At 41.9% G+C, this 24,011-nt stretch overlaps 1 protein-coding gene across 1 annotated transcript; it reads right to left on the bottom strand.

Annotated features, from left to right (window-relative positions):
* Positions 1-656: 656 nt before the first annotated feature.
* On the bottom strand, positions 657-22,981 carry KIF5B (kinesin family member 5B). Its single transcript, XM_053466529.1, has 26 exons — positions 22,681-22,981; positions 12,462-12,549; positions 11,668-11,741; positions 11,485-11,589; positions 11,083-11,131; positions 10,324-10,379; positions 10,157-10,244; positions 9,816-9,940; positions 8,831-8,935; positions 8,482-8,627; positions 7,963-8,111; positions 7,250-7,431; positions 6,860-6,928; positions 6,468-6,674; positions 5,949-6,092; positions 5,489-5,677; positions 4,996-5,113; positions 4,323-4,384; positions 3,745-3,854; positions 3,400-3,501; positions 3,107-3,167; positions 2,952-3,023; positions 2,771-2,875; positions 2,441-2,657; positions 2,057-2,186; positions 657-1,413 (listed from the first exon to the last, which is right to left on the bottom strand). Exons 1-26 carry the CDS (start codon positions 22,804-22,806, stop codon positions 1,407-1,409), a joined length of 2,886 nt encoding a protein of 961 aa, XP_053322504.1. The 5' UTR covers positions 22,807-22,981; the 3' UTR covers positions 657-1,406.
* Positions 22,982-24,011: the final 1,030 nt, after the last annotated feature.

Here is a 24,011-nt window from a genome sequence, read left to right as displayed (position 1 = left end):
CCGTAAATGGGCTGTGGTTGGATCTAACAGCAGGACAATAATCCAAAAAATGTCAAAATCAACACAAAAATGGCTTACGGACCATGAAATTAAGGCCATCCCAGTTCTGGGACTTGAACCCCACAGAAAACCTGTGGGGGTGAACCGAAGAGCAGAATCCACCAGCGGCAACCTCGAAATTTGAAGGATCTGGAGAGTGTTAGATATTTGTGCACCCATTTAGTCAGTTTGTTTTTGGTTAAACATGTGTTGTGTTTGCAATTGTTTATGAGATCCATGAGAGGAGAGGATCTGTGTATTTTTTTATTTTTTTTTTTTAAGAAAAGATCAAAGGGTTAAACAAAGAATTTTTCGCAGCATTCCTTGCTGATTTACCAAGTGATAATATTAGTGGAGGGCACTAATATATATATGATATATATACATATATATGCATCTATAGTGTCCCCGGATTAAAAGCTTCTCACAAAGTGATTTTTCAGCATACAAACCATTCCACAGAACCACTTCTACATGGAATGTAATTGCAGTTCAGTTACGAGTAGTTGTACAGCATGACCAACGGCGAGAGCACTCTGCTGATAGTGGAATATAAAGGGCCAGAATGACCCCGTAAAACAAAAATATAAAAAAAAAAAAAAACAAATGAAGCAGAATGTTTTCGCACCTTCAAGCTGTAATATGCAATTCATTAGGACAGTTCCAAAGTTTCCAACGAAAGACCCATATATTTTTGCCTGAAATTTGCACTTGCGTTATTATACGTTATTTAAACGGACAACCGTGTGGCGGCAGATATATCCGGCCACATAAAGCAGCCATTAGACTGAAACCTGGCATTATTTGATAGTATGGATTTCAGAGCCCGGTAGAAAGTCTTATAAGCACTTAAGATCCCACGTTAAATGAAGACACCTCAGAGATTCTCCTTACTGCCCGTACGTTTAGTGTGACAGTATAACATTATTATTTTTTTTTTTTTATTAAAAGGTTTAGCCAGGAAATGTTAAACATTGTTCCATATCCCGCCCGAAGACAAAAACCGCTCATGGACATCTCACTAGGATCTACTTAACCAGTAACTTACATTGAAACTTGGCACAGCGCAGACTAAGTTTAAGACATGGAGACTAACCGGAGGATAACTGTGCAAACTGTGCAGGAGCTGGATCTACACTTTAAAATACACGTTCAACGCAAAGACAAAAAAAAGAAAACAAAAATTGCACTCTAGTTACTTTGCAAACCTGTGAATTTGCCCAAAATTAAAAAGTTTGGTAGGAGGGAAGAGCTGTACAGGCCAGTTATAAATTACAATTTGAAAAACAATTCTATAATCCCAAAATATAAGAGAATTCTCTTTGACAAACACCACTGCATGGATTTCCATCGCTTGCAATGATCCTTCAACAGCTGAAATGGAATAAAAGCAGTGTTAAAAATTTAATTTGACAAAAAATGTTTAAAAAGAAACAGAAGGAAAAATAATGAAAGCTTCCTAGGACTTTTAATTTAAACAATATCCTGCGTACAGCTTGAGATCAGCATTGTTTCTTGCAGATTTGACTATGCGGAAGAAAGGGCCGGCCCTGGGCATTTGGCTCAATTGGCGTAATGATCAGCTCACATAATTGGAAGAGAATGTCATCTCATCACAGATTTAGTGAAATGAATGTAAATGCTGCTACTGATAAAAAATGCTGCTTATGCATGTTTCACTCTAGAGCATCATCAGAAAAGCACTGCTAAGGGTAGTTGTACCTGACCTAGGGCTCAAGGAATATTAACAGGACAGGATGTAGGTATTAATCTGTTCTATTTCTGAGAGTCATAAAATTCAGACTGGCCACGTACTTGGGAGGACCTGGTGGGAATTCATTGAATGGTGCACTATAATACATAAAATTGTCGTCGGAGGAGTAGGGCTCAGTCCATTGTAAAAGATGTTTGCCTATTATAAATGTACTGACAATGTACGGTTGGTTCTCGGGGAGGGAACCGATATACAAAGTATATAAAGAAACAGCACATCACTCTTTTCTGTAAGAACACTTACACTTTGTCTTGTTTATTAGCACCTCCTCGGATAGAGACCGGCTGACTCTGGGGGAACGCATTTCCCATCCGATTTGCATTTGGGTGAGTGGGAGATGCAGCCGGGTGCTGCCCAGGACGGATAGGCTTAGCTGTGAACAAATGCAAGGCATGCTTTATCACTGCGAGGTAATCGTAATCAATGTGAAAAACCACCGATGAACAATAAACATTTTTATGCCCAATTCACAAGTAAACAGCATTTTTTTTTGTTACTCTGCAAAATACCCTAAAGCCATGGTTTCATACCAAAAACATAACCAAATAGGAGCTGGTTTGAGAATCTAGCTTTTTAGACAATTATATTATAGGAGACATACAAAGATAAACTGCAGCACTGATTTACCAATCTGTGCAGAATGTCCTCTTCTCGCCATGTTCTTGGATCTAACAGCCTCTTTTATGCGGTCCACCTCTTGTTGGTACCTCTTGCGGTCACGAGATGCATTTTCTTTGGCTTCCTTCAGCGCAGACTCCAAGGCTTTAACTCTCTCAGCTGTAGCTCTCAGCCGTTTCTCCAGCTTTGGAAGCTCACACCGCAAATCTGCATTATCTCGTACCAACTACAGTATAGAATATTTATGTTACATCTCTATACTGGAACTGGAGGAAGCTCTTCTTGACAGGGGGACAACGAGACAACTACCAACTAAAACTAAACAGCTCTGTGCATTACCTGTTTGTGGACCTTGGTGAGTTGTTCAAGGTTGTTCTCAAGAAAGGAAATTTTCTGTTTCTGTGCAGCGCTGCCGCCAGTGTCATCCGAGTCCATTTCAGCACTCTGCAAAAGCCAAAACACGGCATTAGTAACGGTAAAGGTTACCAGGATGCCTTGAAATGTAAATAAAGTTAACTACCTTCTTAACTCGGGTAGTCAAATCTTGAACAAAAAGCTTCCTAAGGTTGTGCAACGTCTGGAGCTCTTTCGCCTATGGAGAGATTAAGATTTACATTACTGAAGTTATAGCACATCGTTGGTTTTCCAGTAGCACCATTTTGCTTTTTTGCTCACCACTGTCTCTTCGAGCCCCTTGAGATCTTGTCTTGCTTGCTCCCTTCTGTCTTGCATGACACTGCAAAATTATTGAAACAAAAAAAAGTCAGTGTAAAGAAAGTGTAGCTGCTGTAGGTTTCCTAAATATTTGTACCAAAATAGTAGCAATTGAGTCAATGTGTATCTGTCAAGCAGTATAACGAGAGACAGATGACCAAAGCTCCACTAGAATATCAATGGTATTTACAGAGAAAACAAGTGAAGAAGGCTCCACAGAACTTTGTAAGATCAGGTGGTAGTCAATGACTTACGTGAGATCGTGCAACTTTTTGCTTTTCTCCTGGTCAGCGGATTTTAACTTTTCGTGCTCCACTCGCAGTCTTTCTTGCTCAAGCATCATCTTCTGATTTTGGCTGTAAATGAGTTAAAACATTACTTTTATATCTACTCAGTAATATATTACACCAAGCTAGACTGAAAAGACATCAGCTAATTGACATATCAGATGGTTGTTGCGTTCAGTCCTATATAGCATTGCAGCGCAGAGGGAATAAACAGTGGTTTCTACTCAAAACTAAAATCTTTACAAAACGCCCACTCGCAATACGGACAGGGCAGAGATACAACAAGACATTTTGTGGCAATTATGAACTTACTCTTGTAGCTCTGTAATAACTTTCTCTTTCTTGTCAATCTCATCCCTGAGACCGCTCAACTGTTTCTGATGAGTCTCCCGATGGCTCTGAATTTGCTGCTCCACAGCATGCTGCAAAACAAGAGCCATATCAGATTTTAATTCTTTAAACTGGTCTCTATTCGCTTTCAGATCTTAGTACCACGGCAAACTGTCATACCGGGCTAATTTCCATGAAAGTGGTCTCACTGATTTAAATGTGCTTAATACAGGGCCACCCAAAACTCAACGGAGATGGCCATTCATAAGTGAAGTCAGCGAGATGAAACTGCACCTCTCCTGCAGATTCTCCCACTTTACGGTACAAACCAGCAAAGTAAGTATGTATGTATGTATGTATGTATGTATATATATATAGATAAGCTAGTACATGCAAACGTTTTGATGAACGATGTAGTGTGAATGAGCAATTGGATAAGATGTGCAGGATAGCGATCAAGCAAAAAAACAGAACAGCCATACTAATAAGAAATAGGAAGAAACAATTAGCAGCATTAAAAAAAAGATTGTTTGCAACAGGCCATCAATAGCCGGACATACCTTAACTTCATTCGCCGTCTGTACTTTATTCAAATGTTCTTTTTCCATTTCGTGGACTTGTTCTATTATGAAAAAGGAAATAAATTTGATAAATCATCCACAAAATGTAACGGCACTGTTCTAACACATCAACTTCTCACTGGAATCGCTTCCTATCACTACTGAGACGACGTGGATTAGAATTTAAATAAAATTGTTTAAATCAATATAAAAATTACATGATGAAAACATCCCAGCCCAATGTAACCACTTGATCACAATATATACTGTACACCAAGAATTACTCCGGTAAACAAGAATTTAAGAAAAATGGTGATATCACCAGGGGCAGAAACTGTTCCCCAAGTCGGACATGACATTCATTTTGGGGTGCGGCTGCCTGGAAGTTAAGCTATAAATATCTAATCAATGAATTGCACCCCAAAGTTTAGCACATTTAGTGCTCAGTTTTAACTTTTACTCCAAGAGAGCTAACAGGAATACAAATGTGATTCCAGAACTTAAGTTACATCACTCTAATTATATAAAAGTACGAAACACGCTAATCCACTGTATGAGAGACTCTCCCTGCTTAGAGAATATTCTGAAGGCACCAAAAACCAATCAGACCGGATATACTAGAAAACCCGAAGTCTTTTGAACAGAGCTATAAAACACAGCAGTGATGTCCCACCCTGCGCCCGAAGCTTCACGAGCTCTTCATTCAGAGAATCCACAGACTCCTCCAGTTGTCTCTTCTTCTGCTCCACATTCTGGACGTATTCTGTCAGAGACTTGATCTTTGCTTCATGCTTTTAGAAAAACATAATATTTGGTATATATTAATGTTAATGTTTTTATTGCAGCAATAATTATACTCCTAATCTAAAAGGGTTAACAAGAAAATCTGACAAGACTTATCGATCCATAGTTAGGGGAGATATGATTGGGTACACCTTCGGGGGGGGTATAAATCCCTAATATTCATATGTCAGGGATGCACTTTAAGGTGCGCATGATGGTCTTCATTTTGCTCCATTACATGCTATGATTTTAGAAAACACTTCCACAAGGCCATTTTATATGTTGTCACCGTCCAACTTTGCACCTGCAATATATTTCCAAATCATCCTCAATGTTTAAATGAATGCCATGTAGGCCTCGTAAAGCCCCACGGAGACATTCACCTGTGAAATGAGAAGCTGACACGCAGCCAGCTCTTTATCGTTCTCCTCCATTTTCTTGTTGCTCTCGGACTGCGTGCTCTCCAGCTGCTTGCAGCGCTTCACCATCGTCTTCACTTCGGACTTCATTTTGCTGATGTACAGCCGAGCGACCGTGAACTCCTCATCGATCATGCCGCTAACTTCAGGTTGCTGATGGGAATACAAAAACATTGATCAAACATTACACTTATCTATCCAAAGTTTCATAAAGGGAAAACAAATGGCCGGCCGCAGGCTCTATCAATCCGATAAGACGAGCTGCATTATCGCTAATACATTGTTCAGGAAAATGCCCTAACAGCAGATGTGTGTTCTAATCAGGAGCATTAAAATAATCAGACAGTTCTCCTCGCAAAAGGAACAAGGATAAATATCAATGTATACATAACACAACAGAAGGAAACCGAGTCTTAATAGTTACCTTAACATCATTGTTTCCTACGGCAATTCCTATCTCAGCCAAATCTTTCAGCAGAGAGGTCATCATCTCGGTGGCCCTTTTCTTTTGGTGGTTGGTCATTTCTTTCAGTTTCTGGAGCTCAGAGTCTATACTTGACAAAATTGTCTATGTATGGAGGGAAAAAAAGGCCAGTTGAAAAGCATTGAATGAGCACTACAAATCAATCATTCCTCCATCTCAACTGGAAAGAAAAAACAAAGGCAAGCAAGCGCGTACTGTCAATTCACAGAAATGTTATTACTATCCAGGCTTCTTTTTTCAGTACAATACACAAAATAACTTGTAGGAACTCTGGACAGCTGTGTCAACTTCAATCCACACTGATGGATGGCGAATACACGATGAACTGCAGAGGAACTCGGGGGGACTGAATCTCGCAAGTTTTTTTTTTTTTTTTTAAATCAAACTCACAAACTAGCTGTGGGAGAGATTAACAGCCACGATAAAAACAATACCAGTTCCAGCGCTCGAATGCCTTACCGATTTTTGATTAAGCTCTTCGCTCAGGATTTCGTACTCTTTCGCCTTGTCTTCTACCTCCTGTGACTTCTGATCGTAGTTGACCGCAAGCTCCTCCAGGGCCTGCAGCACTTCCTTCACCTCCTCCTTGGAGGCATCGTTCTCGGCCTGGAGTCGGTTTAATTCCGCCTGCATGTTATCTTGGTCCCTCCTTGTGGATGCTAGAAGCTGATGTTACAAAAGATCCAGATGAAAGTATGTATGTAGATTTTTTGTATGTATTTTTAATGTACTCCATGTCAGCTTTACGACTTGTGATGTTGAGTACTAAAATCAGTCACTTACAGATCCATGCCCTTAGCATTACCAGGATTGAAGAAAAAACACAAACCAAAAGGTGGCAAACCACTTACCTCTTCCTGATCCAACATCTGCTGTTTTAGTTTTTCTACAAGCTGACTCTGCTGATTAATTTCTTCATCCTAAAAAAAAACATTGAAGATGAAGAGTTGCAAAATATGTAATATTGTCTCAGCGATTATATTATTTTCTATGCTGTGCTCACATGCGTGACGACAGATGGTCAGTCTGTGAAACTTAAGTTGTTTTCGCTTTCAGACAGAACAGTTAAAGGCTAAAGATTGCGGAGAAGTGTAAGGAAGCCATTTTTCGGTCTGGCAGCACATTTGGTGTGCACTCAAAATACACATTATATATAGAGCAGACTGTTCGGTATAAAAAATACATAAACTGTTTTCTAGGCTATTACTGTCTCCAGAGTAACAAAAGCACCTCGAACTTACTTTGTCATCCAGCTGTTTGTAGAGTTTAGTCACTTCTTCCTCACATTTCCTTCTCTCAGCATCCGTGAAATTGGTTGCAAGAGTAACAGCTGGTTTGTCATTCGCAACGACAGTTTCTACCACCAACGCATCCAAGTTGGCCTTTTCCTTATCAAACTGTTCTTCAACAGGCACAGACTCTCCTTTAAAACGTATGACACATTTATGAGATGATATATGTATCAAATAAGCCAATATGTAGCAACGATCTGAACTCAGGTGTTAGTTTGCTGTCCACACACACTCACACTCTAACTGGGAAAGTCCCAGCCCGAGCACAGGCATCTCGACTTAAAGTGCATTTTATTACTTGTTTTCAGGCGAGTAAACAGAATTACAGCCCTAGGGGAATGGAGCTATACACCCCTGGTGTAGCCATAGAAGAAATGTTTGAGTTGTATCTTTTGGCTCTTAATATAGTTATATGTATTTTTTTTTATTCTTTTCCTACTTGCAACATCTTGACAATGAACACCTGAAATCCCTCCTTCACGTAGGTAGAAGGGACACAAGACGCCTGACACAGCCCGACAGGCAGCTCACCCGCCATATAACAACCATGATTTCAGTAAAAACTACTCATCGTATGAGACTTTAAGAAGCACTTAACTCTGGCTCCGTTATATCAGTGATGGTTCTAAAAGTTTAAAGCCGCCCTCCCATATTGTACTCACCTTTGCGCCACCTGTTAAGTTCATTTTCAAGCCACTGTACGGTATTACGCAGAGACTTGGTTTTCTCCTTCTCTTTTTCATATTTCTTCTTCCACTGCTCAGCGGTCAGCTCCACGTTAACACACACTGTGTTCTTAATGGTCTTTGCTCTAAGAAACAAACAGATTCATGGATGAAATTTTTGCCGTTTGACAACTTTATATAGACATTGATTTCAGGGCACAGGACAACGGCTTTGTCACGACGACGCGTGAGCGACCATTAACAAAGAAACACGCTTCTTATCCAAATTAATATGTTTTCTGGCTGCTCCAAAGCAAACATTTGCGTAAAAAAAAAAAAAAAAAAAAAAAAAAAAAAAAAAAACACTCCCCCTTCTTCTACGCTGTAAACTTATTCGATCAGATCAGTGCATGGAGCACCGTTTGAAAAGCATCGGCCCAAGTTATTGAAACACATTTTTACCTACCAACGCTTCTATTTACAAGACAGAAAACCCCAGATTTATAGAATACTAACCTCTGCCCAAAAAGAAGCGTAGATTTGGATTCAGCTTCGTTATAAGACGACGGCGAGCAGCAAATCACAATAGTGGTTCTACAGTTTCCTCCCAATGAGTCCTGAAGGATTCTGGTCATTTTACTGTCACGATAGGGGATATAAACCTAGAGAAAGAAACATTAGATTTCTGATGGAAGTATTACAAAAAGGAATACACTTCTAGCTGGGAGGGTGAACTGCTGCAAACAAAATGACAACAACCTTTTCACACAGAACAGAGCTATTAATATGAGGCACAATTAAAATTCTTTGTAGTTAAACCAATCTCAAAACAGATAGCCACGGCTTCACAAAATCGACAACTTACACTTCCTTCTGCCAACGCAGATATAACATTTCCAAGGGACGACAAAGACTTGTTGATGTTTTTCGCTTCATCTAGTACAGCTCCTTCAGCTCCAGTTTTGCTAACCTAATAAATAAAAAAAAAAAAGTCAAACTAGTTCCAAAAAGAGATAAGAGATGTTAGTCTTGGCATTGGAATTCTAAAAAATAAAATATATATAGCTATATCTAGGTTGCATTGCTTGTGTCACCTCGCAGAATTTAAACCATACAAGACTTAAAGGATCATGGCTGTTTGTGATACAAATTATAAAAGAAACCGCCTGTCATCGCATTGCAGGTGAACTTTTGGCTTCATCGTTGTTACATCGAACAATGTATTACTGATGGGGTTAAGGGGCATATTTTGAACTAAACACATAGTTAGCGGTGCATTGTGGCTTGGGTCAACTAGGATGGTAACCCCTCTGCCACAAAACCAGGGGGAGATTGTCTTAATGTTTAATGGATCCGCTACAAGGGAGATGTGCCCACCGTGCTGCGCTAGATGTCACGCAGAACACAGTGCATGCTGACCAGGGATAGGCCTAGGGCCAGCAAAGATGGCTGGCTTTAACTTCAGAAACATGCTTGTTGTTTCACTATGCCGAACGGGTATTTTCCTTGGAGCTTGGAGGTTTATGTTTATGTTGAAAGCCAATAAGAACCAGCCAGTCTAGTTTGCCCAATATTCCTGATTTAAAGACTCAGCCCTCGGTCCTGTCTTAGATTCAGGAGTCATATGTCTATCCCATGCATGCTTAAATCCCCTCACTGTATAAGCCTCCTGATGGGAGGCTGTTCCACTGCTCTACTACCCTCTTGGTAAATTAAAACTGTACTGTATTACATCTAAACCTCTGAACATGCTCTAACATTTGTCTTTTGTTCCCTTATCTAGTTATAACCCCTAACCAAGAAGTCAAAAAAAAAAAAAATGAATTAGCAGCTTGAGATTTTTAACTAACCTTTTCACTACCTGCCAAGTCAACCAGGTAAAGTTTGCCACTCAGTTTCTGCTCGGTTTGAGTGTTTTCTTGTTTTACATTAATAAGGAAAATGCTGTGACTTCTGGAGCTATGTTCATTCATATCTGAGGGATAAAAAAAAAAAAAAAAAAAAGAAGGTACAAAGATGTAACCGCATAAGAGATGGATACGAATCTAAAACCAACTTACAGAAAGACGATAGGATTACTAAATCAATGTGAATAATGGCACGGTAGTATATTACGTATGCGCAAGGGAGCCCATAAGACGCTTTGTGCGCCAACGCACTCGTTAAAGAGAAAGACAGGTAGAGGACTTACTTGTTACAGCTACATGCCTGTTGGATTTCCCTTCATCTATTGTATCCATAACTTCTTCAGGACTACATACAAAGCGCTCCGTGCAACCCTAATAGAGGAAGAGAGAACTAGTAAGTTATGGAAGCCACCAGCTTACAAAAACACAAACCAGCGAATCAAACACCCACCTTTACATAAGGAACTCTGTTTTTGTCTTCGTGAACAGACAGGTTGGTTTTTGACACTGTAAGAAATCAAAGCAGAGATGAACACTTGTCTGAATCCATCAGCGACACGTTAGACACGCAGCGTTTTATGGCAGCGAAGCCTTGATGGGGAAGCATGTTTGACGTTTTCAGAGCACATAAACGAAATAGGAAAGTGAAGTCTTTTGCTTAAAGACATTTACTTCCAGAGTGATTTTCATTTCCGCATTTCAAGAAATCCAACTCGAAATGTACGTTACAAAAGAGGACTTGGGCCTATCAGCGTTTCTTACAAACGAGTGGATGTAGACAGGGCTTTTTAAAAACGTGTAATTCTGTATTTCCAAACATTAGATTGTTTGCATAGAATGATGGATATATTTATACATTAAGTCCCTTCAAGGAAACGTAAAGAAAAAAAGATGGATGTTCTGTCAGTTGAAACCGATAATGGAAAGCAGACTTTATAGAATTTGAGGCTCTAATGCAGTGTATGTTTTTTTTGTTTAATGTGTATCTCTGAATGGCGAAATACTTGCTTTTAAGGAGAGCTATTTCTTAACACACACATATATAATATATATTAGAATATATACACACACAAACGCGCGCCGAGATAAAATAAACGCAAGGAGTAGCAAAACGGGGGAAATAAATATAAATGGACGAAGGTAAAATACATATCCACATTCGTTTAAGATTTAAGACAAGCACAATGGTTCCTTAAAACATTAAACTTACCATCTAGCAGGTCCCTTATCTTGTCCAAATATATTTCAAAGTACGACACCTAAGCAAAATAAAATTGCATGAGGATCGCGCGTTTTCATTTAGACCATTACAAGATTTTAATTTTGTTTCTTCCAGATTATTTTATCCGATTTAACGAGAGGTCCGGGTAACTATGACCATGAGGAATCCAATATGTTCTACAAGCAGCCCTTAAAACATTTTTTCCGAGGTTTAATTGTATTTTGGGGTAAACATAGCGTTGTGCTAAGATATGGTTTACAGGGATATCAATAAAATGATTGCCTTAACTTTTGAGAATCGAGGAAACGGTGGGCAAGCACTCTGATTCTAAAGCACGTTGGCACGAATATGTAAAGTTATAATCTTAAACATTTTAAACTGTATAATTACCTTTATATGGAATTCCAAATTTTCATCCATAGAGTAAATATAATTAAATATATCTTGTACTATTCTGGGAATAATTCCCATCCCGTCTGGATCATGGAGTTTCCCCTGGATGGAAAGGAAAAGATTTGTTTATCGGCTCTACAACATAACAAGAAAAACAAACAAAACTAAAATAAATGTTACCTCCATTGTATGGGTCTTTCCAGATGAGGTCTGCCCGTATGCAAATATTGTACCATTATAGCCCTCAAGCACATCTATGAAAAAACAAAGTCAAGAGTTAATTGAACCAATAATCCTCCTATTACCTCAACTGGTTTTAACAGACGAGCATCCCAACCAGGCCCCTATAGCTATACAGATCCTGGGATATGTGGACAAACTACACACTCTACAATCCAATCAGGGGAAGGGCAAGGCTATTTAAAGCACTCGCAATCCTCATTCTCCTTTTAAATACCACGTTTTTGGTACTTAAAAGTTGTGAGGTCTTAAATTGCCTAAAATAAGTGAATATTAATTGGATGTGAACCTAATTATGAAAAATTGAGACAGATACAAAAAGGGCCTCCAAATTTTTACAGATATTGTGAATAGAAACTGACCAGAATGTAAAGACTCCAGCGAAGAGTAATGCAATGGAAGGAGAGCCCCTACCTACCGCCAAGTACAATATGGATGCTTAGATACAGCAACTGGCCAGACACAAAGACAGAGCGCAGGGCTTGTGACTTCCCAAAGGAGTCATCTCCCTGTCATCAATGCCTGGACCGATCATACGCGTGATCACAAGTCACTTAATCGATAACGGAACAACTATTTTAAAGAAGTCATCCTTAATTTAGTGCAAACACTCAGCATGCTTACTTGTCATGTAATAGCCTTTTAATGTGTTTAGGACCAATTATCTATATATAGTGGTTTTCACAAACAAAAGTGTATACAAACACACACATATCTACACACACAAACATTACCTTTGACGATTGCTTTTGCACATGCATTGTAAACTTGCTCTTGAGACGCATTAGACTGAAACACTCTGTCAAAGGCATATGGCTTGGACTGAAAGAAAAAGAAAGAATGTTATTTACATATAAAGATGTTCAATGAAAACGGTTCTGCATATCAGAGATAACCAGGGGCTACAAGAACCAAATCCCTCTGCAAAACGGCGACCGCAACGTAACACGGGATAAATCACTTCATGAGCAGAAAGCCAGGCAGGTTCCGAGCTGGAAGCGCAGACGGAGATACTGAGCGCTTCTACTACAGCAGCAGCCGGTGGCAGATCCAGCATTATCTTATCGACAGGTACATTTCTTCTAATAATTACTGCGAGAGGGCCTACTAGCAGCCACGGCTATAAATAATTATTCCATAAAAAGAACAGGGAGAACAATCTAAAAACATAACCCAGCGATGGCGACTGCTGTAGGTGGACATCGCTTCCTAAAGTCCCCATAACTCAAATGTTCACAATTAACTCAATCTGCTATCGAGGGTTTGAATTAAACACAATACAAAAAGTTGTCATTTGAAAAAAGAAGTTATTGGCCTTTTCTCCTAGGCAACGGCCCAATCAACATAATTTGGTTGCTATGGTGGTAAAAAAAAACCTCACTTAAAATTGAAAGCATAAAGTCAGAATATTTCTATAAAGACAGTTCTAGAATCTGTGCATTAAATGTGTCTAACTTTATCTCACCAAGCCTAAGGATTTCAGAACAAAAAGTTACAATATTTACAATTTATAATTAACTCCTCACAACGAGCACAACAGCCCAAGAATAGTTAACTAAAAATACTGATTTCTGAATATAAATCTGTTCTCCGAGGGACAGAAACATTGAAATCAAGCGGCAGACGCAAGTGCGGGATTAGCGCGATGCTTCACGATGGAATCCATACGATGGAAACAGAACGTAAATTTAAACTCCCCAGTCATCAGAGACACGACCCACCCTGCGAAGCTATGTGTGCGAACCTGGCACATACCGAGTGAAAAATAAATGCGTGATCGCTACACGAAGCAATTAAGCCAAATCCTCAGACGAGACAATGATGTAGATGACAACTCGCGTTGAGAATGACATCATACACGCGTTCTGCAGAGTATTCTTAAGAGCACTGCCAGCCCTGAAAAAGCCAAGGAAGACGCAGGTCTGGTTTTTCAGACCGGACAAATGGGAAGATATAATTACACAATTCTTTGCGGGGTAACGTTAAGGCGCGACACGTGTCCGGCAAGAACATTCTTCCCAAAGACTCACAAAACAAACGGAGCTACTGGTGGAGATCTTTCACCAACGCGGCACATTACAGCGTAACAAGAATTAAACAGCTGCGCTCCGTACACATAATCAGCTTTTATGGCCATATGGAGATAAATAAGAAAAAACAGACCAATTGCTTGGTAACTACTTCCGATCAAAAAAATAAAAATAAAATAAACTCTGGTTCATGTAGCAGACGAGCAGAACAATGAAGTTTCATATATATATAAAAAAAAAATAATAAATAAATATACATATAATTTGTCTTCTTTACCATAACCACTGAGCGCCCCGCATCTTCCACCCGCTGAAGACTGCAGTTCAGATGCAGGGAAGGTTTGGACTCTTAGGCCACAAGGCAGCCCGATACACAACCGGCAGAGAACATGCGCCAAGTGCATCTAACCTTTACCGAAAAGGAAAAAATGCATAGAAAACGCATAAAAGCCACAGCAATGTGAAATAATTCCTGAATTCCACTTTACAGCTATATGGAGAACACATGAAAGACACTCACAGCTTTGGGTAAATCAGATAAGGCCAAGGGGTAAGAGAGGGGGTAAGAGTCCCCATGCCCCTCTAACCTTGCCTGTTTAGGTCCCAACTACAACTGTGCTTGTGCCAAGGTTGGACAGCAAGCCTGAAAGCAGCGTCCCGACAATACATTCACCGCTCGCAGCCGGGGGCAGGACGGAGTCCATGGAACGGTTTGTGCCAACGGCATCTGCTGAACAGGCTACTGCTTCGGGGGCATGGAAGGTAGAGCTGGGTTTGCTGGAGTGAAATCCAGAGGTAGCTAAAATGTCTACACTCCATAGATTGTAAGCTCTGTGACACAGGGTCCTCCTTTTCCATTGTATCTATGCTTACTGTACCCCGTTTGTGACATCTATGACTACCTACCCTTTATCATACGGCTAACCGTAAAGCTCTATATAAATAAACATGCTCCTGTACTCGAGAAAACCATCAACTGGAATACTCAGTTACGCCAAGATATAACCCCTGACTCCGCAGGTAAGATCCCACGTGTGCTGCAGTGTACAGTAACCCGTTTAACACCAAGTTACACAAAAGCCAAAATAAGGAAGATAAACGGGTCAATCCCCACAGAGTTTCATACAAGAAACAGAACAGCGTAGGTACATCAAGCATTCTTCTTAACCTCAGAGAAATATAATGCAATCTCTGTATTAGAGCCCAGAAACGGGTGCCTGGGGGCCAAAGATGTCTGAGGTTCAACACCAGTACACAGTATGCATTAACAAAGCTCTGGTCTGATACAGAACAACATCCGCATTACAGCTCCCTAAAACATCTAAACATCTGATCATGTCACAAATAACTCTGCTTGACACGCAGTATCTCAGAAACGTCCTCCATTAGAAAAGGTTGGCGGAAACAGTCACAGAATGACTGAAACCTCACGGGACCCCCAGCCATCAAACGCACTTTAACGGAGCACGGCCCATCTTTGAAAGGGGGAAAGATCTTGTAGCATGGCTGCAAATTCTATGCCAGATAAGCACTATTATTTTACCCCATTTAGGAAGAATGTATATTAAAGTACGCACAGAGGGTGAGGGTTACTCAGAGTACTTGAGTATGCATTCTTCTACAGCAGGGGCGTCGGGGACATTAAACTGTCCCTTTAACAAGAGAGACAACTAAATAGATTGAGGGAATAGAAAGTCGCTGAATCTACAGTATAAACGCAAAACATGTCTCAAAAACATAATATCGCAATCTGTTAAAAATATATGTTTGGCACATAAGATTGTTAAAGGTGCCATTCCACTTCGACAAAATATTAATTGCATTCCTTTATGCTACGCAAATAAATTAAACTAGTTGCCGTTTTATGCAATTAAAACTCCAGAGGAAAACAATAAAACCAATTCTCTGCTATTAAGGAGGTACCAATAGGTTGTTTCCATAGAAACAGGCTTTTTTTGCCACAAGACAACTAAGCATTACCGAAAAATATTACCGTATTTGCTCGATTATAAGACGAGGTTTTTTTCAGAGCAAATGCTCTGAAAAATACCCCTCGTCTTATAATCGGGGTCGTCTTCTAATCAGACCTCAAATAGAGGTCTGATTAGGAGACTAAGATCCAGATCCCCCGCACCGCTGCAGGGGACCTGGATCCTCCTGTCGTCGCCCCCCCCCCCCCCCACACACACTTACCGGTGCTTCCGGAGGTGAAGTTGGCAGCGGGGGTTTGTATGCGTCCGTCGCAAATACCTTCCCCGACTGTCAGAGATCATTGTTCCAGAGTTCCTGATCTCTGACAGCCGGGGAAGGTATTTGCGACGGACGCATACAAACCCCCGCTGCCAACTCCACCTCCTTCCGGCTGCCGCGGAATGAGACGTCAACCCGCTGCCCCGGCAATACACCAGGAAATTGGAAGCACCGGTAAGTAAGTGAGTGTGTGTGTGTGTGTGTGTGTGTGTAGGGCATTTCTGGAATGCCTTACACCCCTATATGCCACTCTGGCACTTAGGGGGTTAAAAGGCATATTATGGGGCAGAGTGGCATATAGGGAGGTATAAGGCATTTCAGGAGGCAGAGTGGCGTTAAGGGGGCATTTAATAGTGCACTCTGCCTCCTGAAATGCCTTATACCTCCCTATATGCCACTCTGCCCCATAATATGCCTTTTAACCCCCTAAATGCCAGAGTGGCATATAGGGGTATAAGGCATTTCTGGAGGCAGAGTGCTCTATATAATGCCTTTCAACTCCCTTAATGCCACTCTGCCTCCTGGAATGCCTTATACCTCCCTATATGCCACTCTGCCCCATAATATGCATTTTAACCCCCTAAATGCCAGAATGGGATATAGGGGTATAAGGCATTTCTGGAGGCAGAGTGGCACATAGGGGGTCAAAAGGCATACCATGGGGCACAGTGGCATATAGAGGGTTAAAAGGCATATCATGGGCCACAGTGCCATATTGGTGTGGCAAGCCTGGGGGCAGATGTGCGTAACTGGGGGACAGGTTGGAAAATACAATAGAAAATATAAAAGAAATAAAAACAAAAAAAAAATATTTTTCTCAATCATAGCTTTTATTAAAAAAAATAGTTTACATGAATTAACATTTACTGGTAAAACTTTTTTCCTTTAGGGTCGTCTTATATTCAGGCTTTTTCTTTTTTTCCTAAGTTAATGTTCAGATTTTGGGGGGTCGTCTTATAATCAGGGTCGTCTTATAATCGAGCAAATACGGTACTAACAAGGCAAAACCACTGAAATAATTATTTCTGGGGATGGTTTAGGCTTTCAACAGCAACAAATGGCTCAACATAGGTGAAACAGCACTTTTTGGGGTAAGACTTGTGTGCCCAGAATCTGTATTTTTTAAGAGGCAGCTTGGTTCCACTTCCACCACTTATTTACATACACACTGTTGAAGCAAACTACATTTCCACGAAGAACATCAATCATCACGAATACAAAATCGAGTTACCCGTGTGCCAGGGTTTTACCAAATAACATCCAAATCTTAATGATCAAGCATTTAATAAAGAATAATAAAAAAAAAACACAAGAAACGCATCACATTTCTGTCATAATGGGAACAGTCAGCTATGAATTTGTTTCTGCACAAACATATCTGATGTACGATATCTCCAGATGAAGACGAGGTATACCAGCCAATATCTTGCTCTCTCTGAACGGTGGCATTTAATGAAGTCCAACACGGCCTCAATTAATACTGGCTGCCTGGAAGGTTCCAAGGTCATTAATTATTAAAGACCAACTTTAACTCTTTATAGGCTTGGTGTATTTAAAGGTTATGGAAAAAAAATAAAGCAGAAAGCATTAAAACAGAAATGTATTCCTAGACCAGCAATGGCGAACCTACGCCGTCTGTGCCATAATGGGCATGTCAATGACACGCAGCCATGCTGCCGACCGCCCAGTTAATTTTGTAGCCCGTGCTTTGTCCGCGTTGACGATGTTAAGCGGGGTCAGTTCACAGACTTAATCGACGCCAAAGAATACCTGCGTACAGCTTGTAGGTTCATAGCACAGCGAGGAGTATACTTGGTGTGTCACAATAGAAATCACAACAATATTTCCTACGTAATTATAAGCCCATGGCCGATGTGTTGGCGAGACTGCACCTAGCAACATGCATGCAATTGGCTCCTCGAGCAGCCACATGCAGGGAAATGCTTCCCATTGGCTGCTGCTGGTTTGCCTGGCTCTTTGGGCAGCCGTGCCCCCCGATAGTAGCTGCAATTAGCCACAATCCGTGACGGTAGCGGAAGAATATATTTCAGCTTTTTTTGCAGGGGCGTAACATTACGTCCTCGATCCAATAAGGAGTAAAAAATAAATGAGCACAAAGACTAACGTAGCAAACAAGTCACACTGAAAGATTTCATTACAAACAAAAATCACATAAATGCCAAAGCACAGCCCTGATGTCATTCAAGTCACATCCAAACTTGCTTAGTCAGGAGCCGGCAGCCTGAATTCACCGTCACACCCTTTCCTGAAGAGAAACGCCATAATCAAGAAGTACGAGGCCTGCCCGACTGCCTCCGACACGTGCTTCCAGCAGCCATCAAATGCAAAACCAGAGAGCTGATCTCACCCCAAATGTCAATAGAAAGTCCAGCGGCTCTTGTAAGAGTCAGGAGCTGGCCGGGCGGGGGGGGGGTGGTAGTGGTACGGGCAGACAGACTGGCACAGAAAATTATTAAGATGCAGGCATAAAGAACGCGATCAAAGTAATACGACCTTCCTTTACGCCACTTAAGGGATGACCTCCGCCAATAAGTGTTACCAGCGCATAGTAGGATGTTCATACAACTCCAAATAAGAATGACTACAGTCCAGCAACCACACAGTTTTAAATACACTTGCATGGTGTGGTTTTTAATGCTTAAAAGGGAGCCCCCGGCAATCACACGCACTTTAAAGCATCAGATAAGCGAGACGTCCCTTTAAACTCATGCCCCCCCTGCAAACGCATGTGGGAATTCTGCAGTTCGACTCTATATGCCACGTTTCGTGCTCGAGAGGTGTTTGGCATTACATGTCCTCGCACGCGATGCACTTACTGCCCAGTCACCTTCAGTGCTGGCTCGGCAAACAACGCGGGTGGTGGGCTATGGAGACCCCTATGCGGAGCACGCTCCATTGGATTTCAAAGCAGGCAATGAACCTGCCACTGATTGGCCGTTCAGTGGCGTTAAAAGCTGGGACATGAGGGGGGTTGGAAGCTGCAGCTTCTCCCTTTTTTAGGGGGCTACTTGGCACACCGGAGTCTGAAAAATAAGCCATGTTTAATGGACATTAATACGTAAATATTATACACCAGGCTGTTATTAAAAAGACTGTCAGAGCTGGCAGGTGCAAAAGCATTACAACAACTGTACCTTTCCAAATAAAAAGGCACTAAGTATTTGATCATCAAGACAGGACTCTTCATCGTTTCCGCAGCGGCTGAAGTCAGCCAATTCAGCAAGGGCTCACCAAAGATGAATGCAAGCTAAAGTGCCAAGTAAGTACTTTAATATCCATTTTCTTAAATGCCGCAGCGTACTCTCCGCTAACGCAGCCTCTGGCAGGAAAGTCCGGCCATAAAGATGTAAGAGAGCGCGTTATTAAAGGTTAGTGTATGTATGTATGTATGTATGTATGTATGTATACACAGCTGCTGGGACAGGCATTCCCAGAACAGAATCTTTGAAACAGAAGACGATCCCTTAAGATTGTAAGCTTGTTTGTCAGTCTGTCAAGTCTACCCCTTGAATATATGTATTGTATTAAGCGCTGCGTTGGCCCTTTATAAATAAAATAAATTCTTGGAGGACGTGTGGCCTACTTGGAGGAGCGTGAGGATTCTGGGAGACAGAGACTTATATTAAATCACACAATTTCTACAGACTGATCCCAGATAGACTTTATCCCAACATTTAATATGAAATTATCATTATTTTGTGTTATATGCTTGTGCTGTAGTTAGTTTTTGTTGAATATCTTTACATTTAGGATGGAACTGTGTGCCAACATAATTTTTTAGTAAGATAGTAAATCACATGAGTTAAAGAGCTTGTGATGGCTTGAGTGTAGGCTTGGTTGTAATGTTGCTCATGACTTGGTACCTGTGCTAGTAACAAGGATCTCCCGCCTAATAATTCTAAATGTACTATTTCTCATTAAACAAGATGCCATCGCTCCTTTCATTTGCCAAGTTATGCTATGTAGGCACCAACTTGCATTATAAGGGCTTTCAAAATAAAACGAGAGGGTAACAGTATGAAGCGTCACTCCATCGGCACTAGCGAGTCGCGAGAGATGACTAACAGAAGCCAGCACGCCCAGCGATCAGACAGAAAAGGCGTAAGCAACATCACAATCCCACAGGTGGCACGGCCTATTCACAGAATCACACAATAACAATGAGCTCATAGCTCCTCTGCGAATTCACACGTTAAAGAAGATAATGTACAGGAGGTAAGACGGATGCGTTCAGCACTTATCTCGAAGGCCGTGGAAATCAACTGAGAGCAACAGTCGATTTGTGGCTTTTTAAAATTCAGAGTCACCTTGGCAATCCGAGCGCAAATCTCTCTGCCAAAGATATGGAAAGTCTGAAAATCTCAAAAAAATAAATAAAAAAAGCCTTCAAAACTTTGTAAGACTAAGCAGGGAAATACGGTGCGTCAATCATTTTACTGCGACATAAACCACAAGACGTAGGAATTTGTTTTTATGTAAATACAAAGCTTTTTGCTCTTCCTTCCAATGGGAAAGACGTGGATACTTCGTGGTACCTTTAATCTGCGCATGGAGCACGATCGCTCATCTTCCTGCCCAGAAAGCCCTGCGTGTCAGGGGCAGAATATCGCACCCTGACCCAGGACCCCATCCCGCTGCATCCTACGCTGCCCGGAAAGAGACGTCCGGAAGGCAACCTGAACGTCTCGCTAATTAATAATTTGCTGTATATGTAGCTGAAACCCTTACGAGTTCTAAGAAGTAAAACCGACCATTGAAACAGAAACATGGACAGTAAGTAAGCGCCGCCGTTCAATTAACTCAATCCATGGCCGCGAGGATTCTGCAGACACCTTAAATCAGGTAACGATCCGTTTAAAGCACAGGGAACAGATCCCCCAAACCGGCCGAGATCCGGAAACCTATCCATTCAAAGTATCTACTAATCACTTCGGGGACAATACGTTTAAGTTCCAGATAGCTTTAGATGGAGTTTAGATGGAGAAAATCAGCCGCAAACAAACAGCCATTCACATAACCGTGTGATAACACACCAAAGTATAAATGATCGTGGGTCATGGGCATCTCGGCACTATCACACAACTTTTTTATTTCCAGTATTAAAGCAAGAGCCTTATGTTAAAGGCAATTCTTTTCTTGGACCAACAGATATGTGCATAAACAGAAGCTTCTGGGACCTCGGGGGTCTCTGCTTCACATGTAATCGATTACATCCTCATTGTATAGAAATATAAAGGTAGCCCTTGATCTTTATCCTCTTATAAGCTGAGCTACGTCAAGAATTGTTTCAGGTTACAAATAACCTACATTTTCTTTGTACTTGTCTACTATTGTATAAAAAGGGCTCTAACAATCATCTACCATGATTTACACGCAAGCAAATTAACTCTAAAACCTGTACCAAAAGAAGCAAAACACTTGTCCCTTTCACCTTTATAACCCGAGAAAAGTCACAACACACACACACACATTTTGGGCCGTGTATACACACCGAACCTGCGCTAAACACACAACACCGCCGTATTGTCTCCATTTACTTCCAGGAAAAAACACACTGTGCTGCGGAAAATGTTGGCCTGTATAGAAATTAATAGCAATATTAATAGCAATAATAGAAGAAACAACAGCAATAATAATAATAATAATGGTGTACTGAAATGAAGCAGGCGGGGGAAGAACACAGACGCTGATGCAGTAGAGAACAGCCCAAAAGAAGTATATGAACAGACCAGGGCCGGATTGGGGTGTATGACATCATTAAGTGTTTTAGAAAAACCATGTCATGATGCGACTGGCGACTTAACGGCATTCGTCCGACTCGCCTTTATTATAATTTGTGAATTCTGGTCTATTAAGAAGTGCTTTGTCAAGAGGAGCAGCCCCGTCTCCAAATGAACACAACAGGAAACAAGGAAATCCAACAGAACCATCGGAACCGGTTACCAATCCAAAGCATAACCATGTCAGGTACCGGTATGACGGGCAGGTGGACTGTTAGGGTGCAGGTAAATGCCCCCAGAAGCTTACGCTCTTAATGAACTCCGCACCAGACTGGGATGAAAGGTAATATCACCGATGACACATAACCCGTGTTTCATGGGACGCTGACAGCACGCGTGTCTCTAGTGTATATCACGTCACACGGGTAACACCTCTGTACCTAGAAAAGGGTTAAATGACCCACTCAATGCCTGCTTAACCCTATCGGTGCCAGAGGTACAAGCAGCACATTGTACACAGTTATGTATGAAGCTAATGGCAATCCCGGCTACTGCCTGTGGCTCCTGGCCAGACGCTGACAGGGGCCACAATATGCAGCGTCCCCAGGAACTAAACGCGCAGCTATGGGCGGGACTGCTGCTCAAACACCAAGTGTTACTGTCCGTGAGGGGACTCTAGTCCGGCAATGAGGCGGCGAAGCCTTCCCGGCTCAGGCAGTCATATCCCGGTAAATTACATTCCTCTGGCCAGGGGTGGGGCAGCTTCGTCCCATACATTATATCCCCAGCCCCGCATACCCCTGGAGTCAGTACCCTAACCAGCCGGCCCATGGGTAATGTCATTCCGTGACAGTCCCCCCGGGCTCACAGGTCTGTGCTAGTAAGGACTGTAGCCGCCATGTACAGGTCACCCGGACACTCCCAGCACTCACCCCGATGACCACCGTGTCTTCCCCTTGGAACTTGGCCACGTACTTGTCCCCACGGACCACCTCGGAGTCGTTGAGCGGCCTGAAGCGGCACATCACTTTGATGCTACACTCCGCCGGGTCCGCCATCTTGTCCGTTCACTAACCTCCGCCTCAGTCCCGGGGCAGCTTAACCAAACAAAAATGAACACAATAGGCGGCGGCGACCGGCTGACGTGATGGAGACGGTGCACAGACTAAAATCCGCCACTTCCCAAACCCACCCCCCGAGTCAGGGAGCCGCCGAGCTCAGTGGGCGGAGGGATGAGATTCACTTCCCATCCAATATGGCAGCCATGGCGGTGGCCGGCGGTGACATCACTTGACTCCTCCCCCGCCACTCCTGGTGGTGACGTCACCTCGCCCACACAGCGCATCGCCCTGCTCCTGCCGCGCATGCGGGTTGAGGAGGGAACGGGTTCGCGGTGACGCAGGCGGGAGACGCTCGGTGCGGGGCGTCCTGGGGCAGTCTGTCTCCTGGTTTCATGCAGCAACTTCCCGCTGACGTCAGATTTCCATATTCATCAAAAATTGCCTCGCGTCATCTGCCTTCTATTTGGTATAAAACTAAATAATTCCTGAACTGCAAACTTTCATGTGCTTTCTACATAATTTTCAGGCTGAATTAGTGAAATCTTAGGGCCACGCGTTTTAGAACCGCCTCCAGGTTTAATAAGATCTCAACATCCTCTGTGGTGCTTATCTTACTTGCATATTCAAAGCCGAACTCCCTGATTTAATACAGGTGGCTTCATTAAGTATGACATCACCATCTGACGCATAATGGTTCCTATAAAGGCCATTTGTGTTTATTCACTAAAAAGAAAGGGTTCGAAGGTAAGTTAGTGAGACGGTTGAGGTTTGTCACTATACATTATGATGAGCCAACCCTAGAAAGCTTCTGCCACAGGAAGTGCTTAGCTGGCCCTGTATCATGTATAGTTAACCCAATGAGAGTTCTCCCCTATTGAATTATACATTATGCAGGGCTCTAACGAAAGCATGGAAACTGCAGCCCGCCGGCCAACTGTTCTTTAGTAACAAACCCTGCTTTAAATTATGATGAAGCGACCGAGGATAGCCCCTGTGTAATGATCGAGTCACCCATTAAACTATGCATTATGCAGGGTCCGGGAGCTCAGACCTTCTTGCAGAGAAATTTGTCAGGGACTGCCCTTTATAATGCATAGCGAATACAGGCAGCTTAAACCACATCTCTGCAAACACACAGGTTTCCGCTGAGGTCAAAGGTTGCTTAACGAGAGGGATGCTTTCAGTATCTTCTGTTTAGAGGT

The sequence above is a fragment of the Spea bombifrons genome, chromosome 5 (genome assembly GCF_027358695.1).
Source record: "Spea bombifrons isolate aSpeBom1 chromosome 5, aSpeBom1.2.pri, whole genome shotgun sequence".
Classification (NCBI taxonomy): domain Eukaryota; kingdom Metazoa; phylum Chordata; class Amphibia; order Anura; family Pelobatidae; genus Spea; species Spea bombifrons.
The sequence above is the reverse complement of the archived record's forward strand: the minus strand, read 5'-3'. Positions and strand labels throughout refer to the sequence as shown.